Genomic DNA, 20172 nt, shown 5'->3' on the forward strand with positions numbered 1-20172 from the left:
ATCCTAAAACATGTGACGCCCCCTGCGTCAAAAATCAGGCAGTTCTCTCGAAAATAATTTAAAATAGGGCCTATAGCATTTTTAAAAAATGATCACAACTGAAAATAAGACTTCTGAAACCCAAGACATGAATTTAATATGATGTGATGTCAGGCAATGTATACCTTTGGTCGTTCGGTTGTTTTAAAGGGAAGGTACACGTTTGGTAATTATTCAAAAAAAACAAATATTAACTTAAAAACTGACTTGGTAATGAGCATTGGAGAGCTGTTGATAGTATAACACATTGTGAGAAACGGCTCCCTCTGAAGTAGCATATAGATTTTTGAGAAAGAGGTAATTTCCCACTAAAATAATAAAAGACTTCTAGCAACTGCGATGACCAATTTAGCTCATCTTTTCAAAGGTTTGTTATTTTATGCTTATGTTGGGTTACACCAGGTGAGAAGACTGGTCTTTGACAATTACCAAACGAGCACCTTCCCTTTAAGGCTATATAATGTAGAATCAATACAATAAGAACTAACCTGTGACAATAAAGAGCTTTTGAAGCAGCGCCGAAAATCCGAAGCCGTTATGCGTCCACGTGCAGGAAGAAAAATCCATACTTGGAATACACAATCTGAGAAACGTTACTGACAGAAACGCTTCTCAGATTCAAAAGTTTCGGGGCATAAAAACTTATATCTTTTCACCATAACGACATTACTTCGAAGTAAAATATTTCACAAAACACTTTATATATCGACATCCGCTGTAGGCTTCTAACCAAAAGATTTTATTGCCATTAATTTAAGAGTGATTACCAAACGTTTCTTGAAATTCTCTTAAAGGCAGTGATGGACACTATTGGTAATTACTCAAAATAATTATCAGCATAAAACATTTCTTGATTACAAGTAATGGGGAGAGGTTGATGGTATAAAACATTGTGAGAAACAGCTCCCTCTTAAGTGACGTAGTTTTTGAGAAAGAAGTATTTTTCCACGAATTTGATTTCGAGACCTCAAGTTTGAGGTCTCGAAATCAAGCATCAGAAAGCACACAACTTCGTGTGACAAGGGTGTTTTTTCTTTCATTATTATCTCGCAAATTCGACGACCGATTGAGCTCAAATTTTCACAGGTTTGTTATTTTATGCATATGTTGAGATACATCAACTGTGAAGACTAGTCTTCGACAATTACCAATAGTGTCCACTGTCTTTAAAACACTCCATGTTGAGAATTATACTTGCTATTATATAATGGCCTAAATTGTGTATTTAATCAAATATTTTATTCTCATCTGTTTGACGAGTTAGAAGAAATTAGTCAAATTAATATAAATCCAAGTTCGTCAATAAAAGGAGCGAAACGTGATTAGAAATACTCTATAGTCTCAAGACAACTATTTATAATTCTAATAAGACAAATCCATATCTATGATTAGTAATATTTCCGTCTGAAATACTTTTCTGTTTTGCATCAATTGCACAGTTTCTTATTTCAATATTTTTAAAATCGTTTGATATACGAATAGCAGGAACATGATTCTGGTTGACGGATAAAGATTGAAACAATGTCTGTAAATACTTGACAACTTAACAACAACAAAATGAATGGACGGAATAAGAAACGACCGGAGTCGTACATACAAAGCTAATCTGTTACATACTAATTGAAGTTCCGATATTTATGACCATTTGCAAAATGTTTAGATACTTTATTGGCGCAGTTTATGTAAATCCCCACAGCCTGCACAGTTAACGCATGCCGCAAAATGATTGGCTGAACTCATGACTTGTGCCTAAACACACAATAAGCTATAATGAACAATGAATTGCAATGAATGACGCGCAAAGCAAGAAAATATATGCTAACTAGGATAACGACATACCACTCTGGTCATGTGACTGAAAACAAAGAAAACTTATCAATGAAGATAACACTCCCCCTCCCCGCATACATAGCCAAAAATTAAAACACGATCAATGGTGAAATATACTCCACACTGGAATAATACACGTAATGTTACAAACCACACTAAATACGCATTCATACTACTAAGTTAAAACTACACATAACTAGAACGTTCACTCTACAACAAACACCCAAAGCGCTTTACTTCCGATTTACCGTACTTTACATGAAAGGCATCAACACCATCAATGTCGATGCGTGAAAATTTAATGATTATTTTGTTAAATCGAATGACGCAACATTACATTTGACTAATCATAAAACGAAATCGAATGACCCTTTTCAGTAGCATTCTATTTTCGCGCGAAATAGAATAGCTTAATGGTTAAATTGGCTGCTCATTTGCCGAAATTGACCAAGAAAACCTATAATCAAAAATTCTCCACGAACCATCACTAACACCCATTCAACACCAACATGGGCTAAGTTCAGACACAATTTGCGTATCAGACACAATTTTTTTCTCGCAGTATCATGGCTACCCGAAATAATGAGTTTTTTTTTATTGTTGTCTTCGTCGTTTAAACGGTCTCTCATTCTAAGCAGACCATGATCATCTAAATATTATGAATTAAGTGTCCTTAGAGGACTAGATCCTTTAACAAACTTCCCTTTCGTAAATCTATCAATCTCTGAATGAATCTGATTGAGCCCTGCGGATAAGGATTTCACTAGCACGACTGATTTCCTCAACTGTAAGTTGGTTTATATGAGTGTATAACCTTCTTCAGATACACCACAAATTTCAACCACCATGCCAAAGCGCGTTTCTTCTTATACCAGGAGGAGTAGGGACACATAATTTGATCTAAGGGATTATTCATGCGCGACAACTACACCCAAATCACAAACATCTTCAGTCATACTAGTGAACAACTCCAAAAGCTGTAAATGAAAAAGACTTATGAACTTCTGGATCACTTTCTGCAAAGTCACTCGACCTACTCTCGCTAATTTCACAGTCATGTTTATATTTATGCAGAATTTCTGGACCACGGAACCACGTCATCTGAATTCAAGTGAGATTGCGTTCTCGTCACTAAGTCGGCTGGATTAGACTTGCCATCGATATGATGCCACTGATCAGGATCAGTTAACCGCCTAATAAGACTAACTATGTTTCCAACAAACTCATGCAGCCGTCTACTGTCGTTGCTAATAAACTTCCAAAACAATCATCGAGTCTGTCCAGAAATATGAAATTGTAACATTGTATAACCATAGTTATTAAAAATTACATATTAAAAGGATTCAATGATAACAAAAAGCATAAAGATAATGTAAGCATAAACCGAAAACAAATCCCATTACAGTGTTAATTCGTTAAACATGTTTTAACGGGTTTATGATTAGTAGGCCTATTAAAATATACACAGTTCATCTATAACATTCTCAAAATAATTAGTTGTAAAATTAAACCCCTTTATGGTAAGTCTACTGTGAGATTACGTCAAACTTTATACAGTCACAGAATGAATATCAAATGCACGTGTTGCATATTGATTAGTACTACCTTTTCCTGTAATTTATACTTTGTTACTATCGTGATGAATGGTAGAGTACATAAAAGCTGCAACACAACCTCACAAATATAAACATAACTATTCATTAGGGTGGCCTTGAACAAAGGCGGGATATCGAATTCATGACCAGACGAACTTGTGTTCCAAATCATGATAAGTGACGTGCCAATATTAGGGAGGTTTAGCTGCACCGTTACGCGAGCAAAAACGCGAACGTGAGAAAATGTTGCTGTAAAAATCTCACGTTTCAAGCATACGTGAAGTTACAATTTTACAAGCCAAACTCTTGGGGGTGCACTTTATTCTAAAGTTCAAGGGTGCACTTACTAAAATAATGGGGGGGGGGGAAACAGAGCGACGGCCCCGTGAATATTTTGTACCCTCAAAATAGTTTGCACCAGACAGATCGGAGAGCCCAATTAAAAGGGGCCATAGTGACACAAAATGCACAATATTGTGACATGGGGTATGTTGACCCTAATTTTGAAGAACAAAAAAACTATAGTCCTATTTGCCCAGCTATAAGGCATTTGTTGCTTTCAAATAATTTGCGCCCGGGTTTTGGAAATTCATACAAGTATGGGGGTGCTCTAGGGGGAATTGTTTTTGCTATTTGCAGAGGGGAATTATTTAAAAAGTTAAACTGGTACATTCCAAGTCAAATAGAGCAGAGAATAGCAGTTTCGAAATCAACAGATAATTACCCCCCTTTGCTGTAAAAAGCTGTGATGAGACTTCCACGTTTTATTTAGTGGAGTGCACCCTGGAATAGCTGAACAAGTGTCCACAATCTCGGCAAGTGAAGTTCTGCATTTACAGTAACAAGCGGCTTAACTGCGTTGGGGGGTGAAACCGGTGGCACTCTAATCTCCGAACCTGTCACATTTCCTAGTTCGTTGTGCGGGGGGAAAAAAACTGGACCACATAATTGAAAAGTCTAGCAAAAATGCCTTCGTTTGAAAGGAACTTGGCGTCTAAAAGGAACGTGTCGTTTAAAATGATCTTTTCGTTTGAAAGAAACTTTTCGTTAAAATCGGCCAGGTTCTTCTCAGTTTTCGACATCTCCATTCTGGAAAAGTAAACACAAGAAAACCCGCAGTCAGTATGGTAAACAAAATAAAGTAGGCTTATATAATCCAAAGTCGAAGATAAAACGTCCGACCACAACAAAATCGGTTTAAATATCGATGACAAACCATTATACAGACAAAGGTTAAGTGCAAACCACTTGCATGGCCGTTATAAAACGAACTTAAAGGAACACGTTACCTTGGATCAGACGAGTTGGTCATTAAAAAGCGTTTAAAACCGTTTGTTATGAAATGCATATGGTTAGAAAGATGTTTTAAAAGTAGAATATAATGATCCACACAAGTATCACTCAAAATTGCACGGTTTTCATTTTACGTCGCGAACTAACACGGTCGGCCAAATGGCCGACAGTGTTAGTCGACAAGGTAAAAAGAAAACCCCGCAATTGAGGCATATTTGTGTAGATCATTGTATTCTACTTTTACAACATCTTTCTAACCATATCGATTTGATAACAAACGGTTACAGAACGATTTTTAAGACCAACTCGGCCGATCCAAGGCAACGTGTTCCTTTAAAATGTTGCAAACTATTGGCCTACCTTGAGACCATCAACGCTATAATGTTGTAGATGCCTTTTAAAACATAAGTCATTAATTTATTTTGTAAACAAATGAGGCTAACAAATGAGGCAAGGTCAGATGTCACAGCAGCGTTAGTCTTGGCCCAAGACTATGGTGCCTGATATTGGATAGTGTACTGCGCGCAGTTGTAATAGGCCAAAGCGCGCCCCCACGGTATGATTTAGTTTATTGGACGGCTTGTAATCTAGACTATAGTGGCAAGCTATGGTCTAGATTACAAGCCGTCCAGTTAACTAAATCATACCGTGGTGGGCGCGCTTTGGCGATTTACAACTGCGCGCAGTACACTATCCAATATCAAGCACCATAGTCTTGGGCCAAGACTACAGCAGCGTCCATTTTGTTAAGAAAACGTTTTGTTAATCAGGGCCACCCCAACTCATTTAGAGATTATCATTGGGTGTTACCGGAAACCTTTTCTATACAGGGTGTCTAAAAAAAAAGGTAATCCTACATTAAAGGGTTTTTATGGCCAGACTATTATGTTTACCAGCAGAAAGCATGGCATCATCTTAAAGCTGAAACCTTGTGCTTTCCAATGATACATTTGGTTACATTCAAGGGTCATGCATCAGCGAGCACCATTGTCTTGAAGTTGTGGTGCATAAATGCAGTTGGTTCACTTTTGAACCCATGTCATTTTGGCCTTCAGACAGAGTGCATGTAAACCTCGGGTTGTCACAAATGGTTCAGCTAATAACAGCAGAGTGGTCAAGAAAAGGTATGAACCAGAAGTTTGCTGGGATCTCTCTCACACCGCTCAAGAAGCCACTCACAGAAAGTATGTCTTCTTGCAAGATCAGGAAGCAGAAGTTCATGATGGATGTGAAGATGTGGAACAGATGGAAGTGAAGGTCCAGATGAGTGATCCGATTAAAAGTGGTGTGGCTCAGTCCAACACCATTCCGTCTTGCACTTGTCTCCCGTGGGTGGTCAATCAGTTGCTGTCGTAGGATAGCGATGTTTTCCAGTGATCTCGCTGTCCTTGGCCTTCCTGAACTTCCTTTGTTGCGATTGAGGCTGGTTCCTGATGTGCTTCATACTTTCTCACATTGGCCCAGATTGTTTCTTTGCTGGTGGTTATCGATCTGGGAATGCTTCTCCAAATGCATCCTGTGTAGCCTGCAAAAAGTTCTGGTTTCATACCATTTCTTGACCACAAATATTCTCTGTTCTGCCGTTAGCTGAACCATTGTGACAACCTGAGGTTTACACACTGTCTGAAGGCCAGAATGACAAGGGTTAAAAAGTGAACCAACTGCATTTTTGCACCACATTTTCAAGACAATGGTGCTCGCTGATGCATGACCCTAGAATGTAACCAAATGTATCATTGGAAAGCACAGGGTTTCAGCTTTAAGATGATGCCATACTTTCTGCTGGTAAACATAATAGTCTGGCCATAAAACCCTTGAAAGTAGGATTACCTTTTTTTTTGAGACACCCTGTATATGTATTCACTATGCAAGTTTAAAATCCAACCTAAGAAGATGTTTGTTAAATAAAGCTCAGAGTAATATAAGGGGATATCTGAGAATCTGTGTCTAAAAAGCTGTATTTATTGTGAAAACATTTCAAAAGCATATACATTTTGAATGCATCTCTTTCGTGCATTGCAGCAGATAATCGCTTTGTGAAATGGAATAGTCAAGATTGAGCCTCGGATACTAGTGCGACTGGTGCCAAGGTCGCGACTAATTGAATAGTAAATTTCACTATAGTCGCCCAGCCGTCGATTTCACCAAACTCTTCCTAACTTAGGATAAATCTTAGGACGAGTCCCAACCTTGCACTAGTATAACATGCAAACCCTAAGATTAATCCTAAGTTAGGACGAGTTACTCATTCTAACTCAGGAAAGGATTAATCCTAGCGTTTCGTGAAATCGGCTGCTGGCCTAAGTCAAGATACCACCTCGCGATTTTGTTATCTGGCAATGAGCTCAAATGCATCTGATGAAATTCTTTTGTTTGTGTGTTCATTGCTAGATTTATTGAAATCCCCCAAAATATTTCACAATGAGCGTTAAAGGGATGGTGTAGGCCTTTGGTGTCACTCTTATAACAAATGGCTATACAAAACTTTTAGTTTGAAAGCCTACAGCAGCTTTCAAGAGTATTAAAGCAATTGTTTGAGAAACATTTTTAAAACTTCTAACCAATGTGGATATTTGAAAGGGTATTAGTTTTTATGCCTCAAATGCTGAATCTGAGAAGAGTTACTGTCAGATACGCTTGTCAGTTTGCGTATTCCTATAGGGATTATTCTTCATGTGTGGACAATTTTTGCTCCACCGGATTTTCGGCGATTTCTTTAAAGCGCGACTATCATTTGAAATGAAATTCTCACATGTTATTTTTGTTTTCTCTAAACATATACATTTACATTCACGTAGGATTAAAATAATAGAACAGTTTCGAAAACCGAAGGTGTGCTTTAATTTTAAAACATCCATGTAGGTATTCTAATAACCTTACTTTTCAAAAACAAAAGACAAATACATAAAGAGTCTGCCTTACCTTATGATCCTGACTTTCTCCAGCAGTTGTTTTACTCGGTCGATTTCCGATTTCAACTCTCTCTTTTGTTTCTCCTGTCCTCTTTGGAAATTATCCAAAACATCCAGATAGGGCTGAATTGACTCTTTGCTGTACCTGAGCGAGAATTACAAGGTTGCCAAACTGTTAACTTTTTTTCTTTTTGTCGTTCATTGTAACCTAGGAAAGCCTCTTTACCTATATTCTATATACAATTTTATCTTGAGCTGTCTGTTGCCAAGAATTGCTCCTTTGTGTTCTTAGGTCATATCACCAACCTCCTGGTTGTCTCCCTCTTTTGTGTGGAATTCAGTTTGGTTTTTTTGTATATCGAACTGTTGTCATCCTCCTTGCTAGGTATTACCTGTCCGTCCCCACTTATTTGATTCAACGGTCTTCTTAATAATATCCCTGGACTCTTGACCTCTTTCTTATGTCCCCATTTTGTCTTTCTATCGTATTCCTATCACATTTTTTTCAAAACCGTCCCTGTTACCATTGGACTTGATGCTTTTCAGTGGTGTAGGAAGGGTGTGGTCTCGAAAGATGATGATTAAGTGCTAATCATCACTCAGTATATGCTATAGACATCATAACTGTACATAATATTATATGGTGTTTTAAATCACGCAAAATGGCAGACTAAAAAATTGTAGAAAAGCTACAAGTTATTTTACAAATCTTCCCCAACCCTAAATCGGCGCAACACATAAAAACAAACTCCCCATATGTTGCTCTCTTTGGTATCATCGGGCTTTCTTCTTGGGTGTGATTTGGTTTGCCTTGACTCCTCCATGTAATGCATGGCGTTGACTTTCTATGTGGAGGAGTCGTTCAAACAGAGTGGCAAGGTTGAATACAATGGCAGTTCTATTCAGCATTTTCGACATTTCCCGCAACATTTGCACGTTTGCCTCAGATGTGTCTGCAGACATTTCAATGATTATTGTATCAATAGACTTCAATCAGACTGCCTAAGTTACCTTTTCATGACGTCTGAGCTTTTCTTCTGAACCTCCTCTAGCTTACTTTCCACGAACTTAGCAGTATTCTCGGCAGACTGTTTGCGTTGGTTGGTATCCAGGCGATCCTTGTTCCAGTCCAGCCCTTTTTTGAGACCATACCCACACGCCACAGTGCCTGCTGCTACTGCGACCACGGGTGCAGCAATTGCAAATGCTGATGCACCTGCAAGCCACATGGCACCTCCTGTCAACATACTCTGTGTTATTACGAATGGTAAAAACTCGTTATCATCATTTACGCTCTATTATATTTCATGTCAAAGACGACCCGGATCTGACCTGGATCTGACCCGGATCTGACCCGGATCTGACCCGGATTCAAGGGACCTGGGTCAGGCTGAATAATAATGGGGACTTTAACCCAAACTTTGCGTAATGTTGACCCATTATGAATCACTTCAACACAGATTCAAGGGAATGGATGACTTATTGAACGCTATAGTGGCCGCAGACCTACCAAGTAATGCAACTGTTCTCTGTGATGTGCGCATGCTCAGAACTACACGAAACATGACTTCTACCTGGTGCTGCCCGGCCTTGCGTTCCAAAGTTTCACATTGCAACTGAAAGAAGAGTGTGCGTTATGAGACTGGTCCCCTGTCTTAATCCGCAAGGATAAGCAGGCACTGATTTGAAAGACCCAGCAATTTTATTTTAATTTAAACAATGTTCAGTGACGTAAAGCTTTCTATATCTGTGTCTCGTATGGTCCGAGGTGATGTTTGTCAGGTGCACTTTCGGCGTGCACATGTACTTGATGCATGTCATGATATCCATTCATTCATTCATTCAAACTGATATTTATTTCCATACTTCATGAAAACAGAGTACAAACAATGTTTTTAAGGAATAACCAATAAACAAAGCTATTTAATGAGGGAGAGAAAAAATAAATACATAGAGTATGGGGGCATCATCTGGAAGCCGAGGCTTATGTAGGGATGCCTGGGGACAGACAATAAACGGGGACAAGAACGAACGGACTGACAAAACGAACAAAGACAGACATGATGAAGACAACAATGATGAGAACACTAATTGCACAATAATAATAACAATGATAATAATAATAATAATAATACCAATAATAACAATAAGAATAAGAAATCGAGAAATAATAAAAAAGCGTTTGCTGACGACTTAGGCAAAAGTAAAATGAGAGCGAGAAGGCAAACTATGTCAAATACTGGGAGAGGAGAGCTCTTTTATAGGCGCGTTTAAATCGACCCACAGATGATTGTGATCTAATCGACTGGCTTAAACCATTCCAAAGACGCGGCCCAAAGAAACGAAGTGTTTTTAAGTGGAATGATGAGCGGGTGAATGGCACATAAAGGTGTGATTTGTTATGTGTTCTGGTAGAGTACCCATGAGTGTCACGGACAAAGGTAAAGAATGAACGAAAGGAGGTGGGTAAAAGGTTGTGGGTGAATTTGTACATGAAGATACCCGTATGAAGTTTATTAATGTCTGCAAGTGCTAGTGAGTGTAACTGTGCGAAAAGAGGTGCGGTGTGCTCTCGGGGATGCGATAAGGTGCATATCCTGATGGCCCTTTTTTGAGTGGTTAATAATGAATGGAGTTTGTTTTTAGAAACTTGTGCCCAGATGATATTACAATAGTTAAGATATGGAAGAATGAGGGTATTATAAAGTAATACCAAAGATTTGGGAGGAAGAAAAGCACGAAGTCTAGACATAACACCAGTGTTGCGGGAAATGGTTTTAGTAATGGAAGAGATGTGTTCAGACCAGGAGAGTTGATCATCAATAATGACACCTAGAAAATTAGTGGAGTGAACTTGAAGGATAGGATTATTGTCGATACGAAGAATAGGAATATCTTCTGAGAGATGAGAGGATTTACTGAAGAGCATGAACTTAGTTTTGTGTTCATTGAGGGAAAGTTTGTTGGCTTTAAACCAGGAAGAGACTTTAAGAAGTTCGGCATTCATAATATTTAAGGATTTAGCCGGATTGGAGTCAGAGAAAGCAATAGTTGTGTCATCTGCAAAGAGCGTAAAAGACAGAAGGGAAGAAGAAGAATGCAGATCATTAATATAGAGCAGAAAGAGGAGTGGGCCAAGAATAGAACCCTGTGGAACGCCATGATGAATTTCTTGCCAAGGAGAGTTGTGATTTTTAAAAGAAGTGAACTGCTGTCTATTGTCAAGATACGAAGAAAGCCATTTGAGAGCAACACCTCTTATGCCGTAGAAATTAAGTTTGTCAAGGAGAATGGAGTGATCAATGGTGTCAAATGCTTTCGAAAGATCAACAAAGACACCGACAGTGCTCAATTTATTATTTAGAGCAGTGGACACATTATCAACAAATTGAATAAGCGCCATGTCTGTAGAGTGTTTAGCTCGAAACCCGTACTGAGAGTCAGAAAGAAGATGGAAGCGAGAAAAAAAAGTATTGAGTCTGTTGTAGAAAAGTCTCTCAAGAAAAGTCTCTCAAGAATTTTAGAAAAGCAGGATTTGGCTGCATCTTCATGTGAAATTGATGCAGGGTCGAAGGTGCTTAAGGAATGGGATTGGCGTAGGGTCAATGCGGGTCCCAATTTCATGGCTAAGAATGTAAGCAAATAACGAAGTCTTACATAGCGCACGTATCTACCAACAAGGTACTCAAGGCGCTTAGTATATACATTAAAACAGAAAGAGAGGTCATTGAAAGCTATGAATTCTGAGAACCAATTATGTAGCACCTTATAAGGGTTTACAAGGTGCTACGGCGCATTTAGCAGCCACAGCCAGGGACACCGGGGCGAACCCCTTCTCTTTTCGATAAGTGCACTGGGTTCTTTTACATGCGTTACACAACACATGGCACCAACGGCTTTACGTCCCATCCGAAGGACGCAGCAATGGTTAAGTGTCTTGCTTAAGGACTCAAGTGTCACGGCTGGAGACTCGAACCCACACTCTGCTGATCAGAAACACCGGAGTTTGAATTCGGTGCTCTTAACCGCTCGGCCACGACACTTCCAAATAATCGGTGCTTGCGGAAGCACAGGATTCTGCGCTTACGTCAAGCCTATTTCTCAGGTTAGCGGGAATTTTTGGCTTGAATGCGTGCATATATACTCCACGTTACTAGCGCTCTACACTTAAACAGCTAGCGCAGAAATTTGGCGCTTGCCGTGCAAGCGGAGAATGGTGATCGTAAGCGCAGAATTCGGCGATAAACAGAGCCATAAAATTTGGCCCTGGTCAGATGTTCAGGCTAAGTATGGAACCGTATTACGACAATCACCGAGGCATGATGTTTATTCAACTTGACAAACTTCAGGTAGCGTAGTTTATTCTTTATGCATGACGTCAGAAGCGAAGATTTTTTCTTGCTCGATTGAAGGTGCTGTTTTGCATCTTTCGCCAGGAATAGATCATAAGATTCGTCACACGTCACAATTATTATGGGATCTGGGTGCTTACGAAGAATATGTAGAAGAAATACTAAAAGTTCACTACCGAAAAGCCTACACCAGCAACAGCATTGTCTCCGGTTAGCATCTTTCTTGCACTCCCACAGCTTTCGTTCACGAACCCAACGCTGATATCCCGCCCGGATTCCTTGGCAGCATCTCTGAGGTTAATATCCACGTGTTTGTTTCTACTCTCATTAATCCCAGTCGGAGTTATGTCTGGAAACGACTTCTTGAACAACTCTATGATAAATATATAAAGAGGAAGAAAAATGTAAATTTCAAATTAGTGTTGTCCTCATATTCAAAAAGATAGAGTCCTCATGCGAGTGATTTTTAAATCATCATGTTTTTTTAAACCCTCACTTAATGTGGGTGTCCAATAACCTTAAGTTGTTTTCTTTGGGTCTACGGGTGTTTGTTTGTTTGTTTGCTTGTTGGGTTGTTGGGGTGTTGTTGTTGTTTTGTTTTTTTTGTTTTTTTTTATTTGGGGGTGTATGCTGCTGCTGCTGATGATGATTTTTTTTCCACTTTTATATTGGTCGAACAATATTAATGTTATATAATCATTTTAGCCCAGGACATACCTACCTTTTACATATGCTTTTAATTCGTCTTGCTCACACTCAATGGCTGATTTCAAAGACTCCTCCATTTTCTTAGTTCGTTCAAGAACTATTTGGTTCACTTGCTGCAAAATTTGTGAAACAATCGCCGAAGTTTAAATTCGTCTTTAAATATAAATGGCTACACATTTCTGTACGGGTAATTTGAAGTTCATTCCTGATGTTTTGATGATATTCGATCAAAACGGTATTGAATTTGAGGCCTTTAATAACGTAAAATCCCTCTTTGAAGTTGACAGACCTTTAATGTCAGATGACGTCACGCTTCAAATTTCATTCTGAAACTAGCGTCAAAAACCCCGTTTGCGAATTCAACATTCCCAAAGTGAGGCAAAAACAAACAAAAACAATGTATTAACCTCCTGAAAGCGCTCGGTGTTATTCTCGTCTAAATCATTCACGTTACGCTTCATGTTCACGTCTTGTCGAATGTCTTTCTTTGCATCTTCAACAATCTTCCTGGCCTGTGAATAAGAACATTTATAAATAGACTCCTTGCATTATGACGACACAAGACCAAAAACTGTTGAATGAATAGACACGTTTTGTAGAGTGTCATAGCCGAGTGGTTAGGAGCATCGAATTCAAGTTCTGGTGCAGTCACCGGAGTGTGGGTTCGAATCCCGGTCGTGACACTTGTGTCCTTGAGCAAGATATTTTACTATAATTGCTTCTCTTCACCCAGGGGAATAAATGGGTACCTGCGAGGGTAGAGGTTGATATTGTGAATGAAAAAGTCTTTTGAGCGATATAAACTGTTGCCCAGGTTGTATACTCCCAAGGGAGCTGAGAAACATTAAAAGGGGGTGTTTATTGGCCCTATGACCAGGGCACTAATGTAAAGCGCATTGATACGGTTATTGTGTAATGCGCTATATAAGAATTGTCATTATTTATTATTTATTTATGTTTTCATTGTTGGGCAAAACAAATGGCGGCCAATGTAGTCCTATAGAAACTGTTGCCAATAAAAACTTTGATGTCCGCAGCATAACAGAGATTAAAGGGACACACCGGCTGTATTGGGCTATTTGGGCTACAAAATAGACTAAGATATGACTTCAAAGGTCTTCCAGGAATGGAAAGGAACAGTCCCTACGCAAATCATAAAATGTTGCCGTTTTTTAGCATTTTTCAAAAAACCGTAGAGTCGCGTGATAGTTAGAACTACAAAGTGGCTCTAATAATCACGTGATCTTCCGAGTTAGTTTTACTTCCAGCCGTAGAAAAGCTAATTCGCTGAACCAAATTTAAATATTGTTGTTATTCATGAGTATATATGACAAAAAAGACTATGTATTCAGATTATGGATACAATTCGTAAATAGAGGTCAAACATCGAACGTAAGATTAGCATTCAGAGAGTCCGTGTAACGGAAGCTTGTTGTATGGCCCCACGGCGTGGAGCAATCGGAACGTGAGCCTTGGGGCATATCACGTACCGCCCATGCCGTGTCTCGTGGGGCTGGAGGTGTAATCCCGGGCGAGTCTAGCCGCTAGCTCAGTCGGTACACCTCGCTTGTCGAATCCATTATTTCTTATGATCGCAACGTTCCAATGCTGTTTTGTTTCCTTCCCCCTAATGTTTTTTGTTAGGAGTCAGGTAATTAAAAAAAATCGATGTTGTCAAAACGTAGGAATACCGCATTTTGTTATGTTGACGATGTTATTGTGGGAGTAGCTTGAACAATGTTTCATGAAGGAGAAGGGGAAAAAAGGAACGGAGCCCCTCGATCGTGAAAAGGACAGGTGAATAAGATTTTTTTATAAAAGGTTAAACAAAAATAATGATAAAACAAAACTCCCTCAAAATATAATTTTGTCAAACAAAATATTATTTTTTTATTCTGTGAATGAAATGTTATTTTTAGATTGTTGAGGTAATGATTAACTTGGGCAACAGTGGAATTTATTACTCGACTTGTCGCGCTTCAAATAGCTGCGACTTCGATACTAGTCGCGAACACTAAACTCCCATTGCCGAAGATGCATCGCGAAATACTTGTTGCCGAAGGCGCAATAAAGTAAAACTCGTGCTGAAAGGATTGAAGGATTGTGTCACTGATGTCTGGTTGTGTTTTGTAAAAAGTTGTCGTGAATAGTCGTGAGCGACAAAAGTGGTTAACCAAGCAGGAATTCGATCACGACTACGTTTATAGTAAGTAGTCGTAGCAGCACGATTAACCGAGTGAGTTGAACAGCGGTAGTCGCGACTCGACTAAGCAATCAAAAGCCGCAATTTCCCATGAGTTGTTCCAAAAGATATGGTTACGTTCCAAGCAACGCAGCAACGCTTACATTCCAAGATACGCTTACGTTCCTTCAAGTAACACTACAATTCCATCAAAAGGTACGCTTTCAATCCCGAGTCAAGCCACGCTTACGTTCCAAGATACGCAGTACGCTTACGTTCCAAGATCATTTACGTTTCCTCAAGTTACGCTTTAATTCCATCAAAAGGTGCGCCTTCAATCCCGAGTCAAGCTACGCTAAGGTTTCAAGATACGCAGCTACGTTTATGTTTCAAGATACACTTACGTTCTCTCAAGGACGCTTTCGAATCCCTCAAGATTCACCTCCCTTCCCCCAAGAATGATGCTTTAAAAAATCTTTGACATACCAGGGCCCACCAGTTTCACCTGTTTTGCAGAAAATATTGCTTAAAAAATTCTTACTAGCCAAAAATGTTTTACTAGTCGGGCAGCAGCCACAAGTCGACAACATTTCAAGTTTAAGTAAAATTGGGCTGGTAACCAGTTTCTGCTAAGCAATACTACTTTGTGCTAAGCAAAATATTGTTGTGCTAGTACAGGCTTTATGAATTGGGCCCTGGCACGTCGGGAGCATGTAACGCCACGATCGCATTCCATACTGCAACATGGCAATGCAGTAGGCCTAGTTTATTTATGCCAGGAATGCTTTATTTACTTGCATTGTCCCATCATATGTTGGGTTACTTTGAGTTCTTCGGGACGATCTTTGGATATACGTCGAAGGATTTGCCTGATGCGTGTATTTTTTGTCGGTTGTTTATAATACATGGATATGTAGACTAGATCCTCATACTGCGTCATATTAAAACGTTGTAAGCGACAATGTCACGAAGAGTTGACGGTTGCAACGGCTGGAAAAGCGTATACGCTGGCCTTATACCGTTGTTTGGTTTGTTTGTTTATTCAGTTTTCGCTAATTATACGGATATTTTGATCATTTTGTTTTACAGCAACCACCTAAACAAATTTTATTTATGATTCGCCACCACTAAAATGCGTAAACGGTCAGCCGGTGTGTCCCTTTGATAAATAAAACACAATAAATATTATGCATTGGCCGCCAACTCGCGTTTAAACCCAAACCTTTTCATGGACAATCCTGTTGTTAGACCTATCCACAACCAGCTGTGACGTTACAGCAAAATTTTCCCTTTTTTCGGGAAATGTTTTGTTTTTTGTGTTATGTTCTCGAAGCTGATCTTCTTTCGCTTTCCTGAAAAAAAATAATCCAGAAATAGGTGATCGATAAACTGATAATATTACTCAATGAGTGAGTGTCTGGTTAGGAAAGTTATAATCACTAGCGGGAAACCCGCGCTACGCGCGGGTCCCGCTAGATTTCCGCGCCGTATCGATTTCACAAAGCACTAAGATTGATATTAACTTTGTATCAATCTTAACTGCTAAGTAAAGAGTGACGTCACAATACCAATTACACTGTCCTTTTCTGTACTCCGTTCAGTTTATTTTTGTCCTGTCCCGTATCATAGTCCCTTTTCTGTTTTCATTTCCCATATTATTTAATTCCCCAGCCGGCCCGTTAATTTTTTCCAGTCCTGATCATTATTTTCTAGTCCTGTTTTTCCCGTTTTGCACTATTTGTCAGTCGAATGAAATTGGTACAAATTCCTGTACTGCGGGTCCTGCTAGACAGGTAAACTTGGCAGTTAACACAACCTGAATAACTGCTACGCATAACAATGTGCACTGTTGATGATCTGATTATAGTGATTGAGGACGGATGCATGTGTCTTTAAAAAATCGAGCTGCGTGATAGGTGCCGTTCCCCCGTCCCCCTGCCCCTTCCCTTTCCCCGCCCCACGTGCTCTAAAGCCTGCCTCCGTTCTCCATGATCCCGTCGTCCCAATAGCAACACAGTTAAATAAAAGGTGCCGTTCCCCCATCCCCCTGCCCCTTCCCTATTCCCATCCCACGTGCTCTAAAGCCTGCCTCCGTTCTCCATGATCCCGTCCCATTTATTATAGCAACAGTTAAATAAAAGGTGCCGTTCCCACGTCCCCCTGCCCCTTCCCTCTCCCGTCCCAACCGTCCCAACGTGCTCTTAAGCCATGCCTCCGTTCTCCATGATCCCGTCCCATACGCCTCTCTTATTATTTATGCATGACGTCAAAATTCTTACCCAAAATGAGGCTATGGGCGCAGCCACTGTACTGTACGCGCGCGCGGCCCATCGCAACAGTTTTTTTGCTTGCACTGTACGCGCGCGCTGCCCATATAGCAACAGTTAAAACCATAGATATAGAATAGAATAACTAGAATCATTTTTGCGCGTTGCCTTTCGAACGTGAAATTTTTACCGCGTCCATGGCGAACAAAACTTTTTCTACACAGGCAATGGCGCGTATGTACGCGCGGCCGATCTAGTTATTTTAATTCTATATCTATGGTTAAAACGGCGCGCAAAACCCCACTAATTTTGGTGATTTTTGCTCATAAATCTGTCAATTCTCAACGTATTTTTTTTCAAAAATAGATGAGTGTCAAGACTAAGTCGGCGTCTTTCTTCCGTGTAAATTTGGCGAGTTCTAATGCGGTATCCAGGGAGGAGATCCAATAACATACACACACAGACACACACACACAAACAAATCGGCTATTCATAAATACCTCATACAGTTTCGCTATTCCTATTGGTGGAGAGCGCGTCACGTGGGTGTGTATAAACCTTTGTTTGTGACCGGTAAAAAGTGTTAATTCATGGGCGTGACACGCGACATTGCACCTGTGCTTATAAGACAGTTTCTTCATTCATATTGGTCGAGAGCAACAGCTGAAACAGTTGCGCCACATCACGAAGTACGCGCGACGCGCACAGCATTCCCTTATAAGGAGTTGTTTACTCGAGGGCGGCGGAGGGCTTTACCATTTCATAGCTGGAGGGGTGTTGTGTTGAAAGAAATCATTTAAAATTATAATGTTTGCATTTATTTTACTTTTTGACCAAAACGTGATGATGCTTTTGACCGAAAAGGTATTTATGAATGTGAATCAAAGTGTGTTGAATCGGTTTTCAACTAGTGGTTTAAACCCGCCGAGGCCTGGTTCTTTATAATTTACCTCGACTTCGTCTCGGAAAAATTATCAAGAACCAGGCCTCGTTGGGATTAAACCACTAGTTGAAAACCTATTCACCACACATTGATTCCCCTATTTATACGGAACTATAAGGGAAGGGGAACTATAGAATCAAAAATAAATATTTGGCGAAGACCAAGATGACATGTTACATGACCTATATTTTGTCTTTGAATCAAAATTTTCACTTGTTCACGGACAAGTGGAAATTAGTCACTTCACCGACCATTTCTTGCAAAGGCAATCTTGCCTGAAAGATGACGTATACGTTAAAGCCACCACTGACTCATTTTTCATTATTGTTCTTTTATAACATTGTTACTTTGAAACACTGCATAAGTGACTGGAATTTCACAGCGTGTTTCTCTACTATAAATGGATGTTAGAGTTAGAATAACTATTCATAATTATATTATTCGATGTACAAGCGAATACTATTCGATAATACACCAACGTATACATTCGATATACCAACTCATAGTATTCGATATTTAACTTGTACTATTCGATATACTAACATGCTGCTCTGTAGTACCGTCGCCATTTCTTCCAGATGTTCGGTGGCTTTATCTACAATCCTTTTCCCTTTTTCATAATGACCTTTGAACTTCGTTTCGATCGCTGATGTTGAAACAAGCTCCTGGATAAAAGGATGTTTGGTAATCACTTTATAGTATTAATAGTAATGATATCTCACTTGGTTTAGAAGTACAGCACCTTTTGATGGTATAACACATTTTACAAATGATTTCACTTCGAAATAATGTGGTTATGGAAAAGGTAGCAGTTTTTATGCCCTAAAATTTGAATCTAAGACACGTTAAGTTTCTCAGATTGAGTGTTCCGATTTTGGATTATTCTTTTTGCGTGGACATATCCGCTCCGAATTTTCGGCGAATCTCAAAAACGGCACCTCCTTTTGAAATGGCCTTTTTACGTGGTAGTTTTATTGTATATCTACATTTGTATAGGATTGTGACAGTCAAACGGCTCAAACAAAAAAAACAAAGGTATATTTTACATAATCCATCGACGTTAAATTATTACAGGATAATTTATGTTTCTTGACAGTTATGATGAAAACTCTGACTGATGAGACGAAAGTCTCGATGGCCTTTATACCTTAAATGTGCCCTCAAAGCGGTAAAACTCTTTCTCCCTTTCTTGCCAATCCTTTAAAAGTGACCCTGACAAAGAAAGTTTAAAAAAAAATTGTTAAATAACACAGGCAAATCGGATAAACGTGACTGCGGCGAGAAGAAACAACTTGTCATTTTCACCAATTTTGTTTTATCTCATTCCCAGAACATGGATTAATAGTACCTGGTAATTCTGCTCCAACCTACCAAAACTATATCTCCCCCCCCCCCTCTCTCTCTCTGGCATAGGCTTAGCAGTCTACATACTGTGACCACCCCGTTAAAAGTGATGAACAACCACTGACACTGCTGGCAGCTGCTAGCTGCTGCTTACAGCTCGACCCTTTTTGAAACCTAGGCTTTTGGATTTGGTTGAGGCTAGCGATCCGTCCACCTACATATGGAGCCCTTGAGGAAAACACACGTTTTCAAGGATAATTGACGGAGCCTGTAAACCCTAGTCCCAGCCCAAGCCTCCTTTTTCGAAAACGGTGAATGGATCACAGCCACAGTTTGGCCAAGCATTATGACTGTAACACTACAAAATGGGACCGAATCAACTAAAACTGGGACATTGACCAATTAAAAAAAAAAATACAAAATGCCAAAAAAAAAAAGAATTACCTTTATCTTTCTTCAAGATTTCAATAGGTGCAGTGAAGAAAATTCTCTCTGCTGCGTCCTCGTCGGTTTCAACTACTCCCAGCTTGTCTTTGAGTAGTTCAGTTGCTCGTTGTTGGTGTTGTCCACGCACCTTTTCCTGAGTGTTTACAACGATCGTCAAATCATACCAAACGATAGCAATCCTACGGTCTTCCAGATGGTCTAGAGATTCTATTTCACCATTCCAGGGGCGGACCCATGAACTTTTTGAGACGTTGGGTCAG

General features: G+C 39.6%; 2 protein-coding genes across 2 annotated transcripts in view; both read right to left on the reverse strand.

Annotated features, from left to right (window-relative positions):
- LOC139951483 (uncharacterized) lies at nucleotides 1-20158 on the reverse strand. Its single transcript, XM_071950394.1, has 10 exons — nucleotides 19910-20158; nucleotides 19269-19333; nucleotides 18665-18786; nucleotides 16134-16263; nucleotides 13137-13241; nucleotides 12743-12842; nucleotides 12198-12394; nucleotides 8681-8919; nucleotides 7680-7814; nucleotides 1-4553 (listed from the first exon to the last, which is right to left on the reverse strand). The coding sequence occupies exons 3-10, from the start codon at nucleotides 18688-18690 to the stop codon at nucleotides 4373-4375; spliced, it is 1113 nt and encodes a 370-aa protein (XP_071806495.1). The 5' UTR covers nucleotides 18691-18786; nucleotides 19269-19333; nucleotides 19910-20158; the 3' UTR covers nucleotides 1-4372.
- The window catches only part of LOC139951836 (transmembrane GTPase fzo-like), a 12423-nt gene continuing 11513 nt past the window's right edge, over nucleotides 19263-20172 (reverse strand). The window contains exons 7-8 of the mRNA XM_071950903.1: nucleotides 19910-20119; nucleotides 19263-19333 (exon numbers count right to left, since the gene is read on the reverse strand). Of these exons, the coding sequence (XP_071807004.1) occupies nucleotides 19263-19333; nucleotides 19910-20119 (281 nt within the window). The remainder of the gene's footprint in view (nucleotides 19334-19909; nucleotides 20120-20172) is intronic.

The sequence above is a fragment of the Asterias amurensis genome, chromosome 19 (genome assembly GCF_032118995.1).
Source record: "Asterias amurensis chromosome 19, ASM3211899v1".
NCBI classification, from domain to species: Eukaryota; Metazoa; Echinodermata; class Asteroidea; order Forcipulatida; family Asteriidae; genus Asterias; species Asterias amurensis.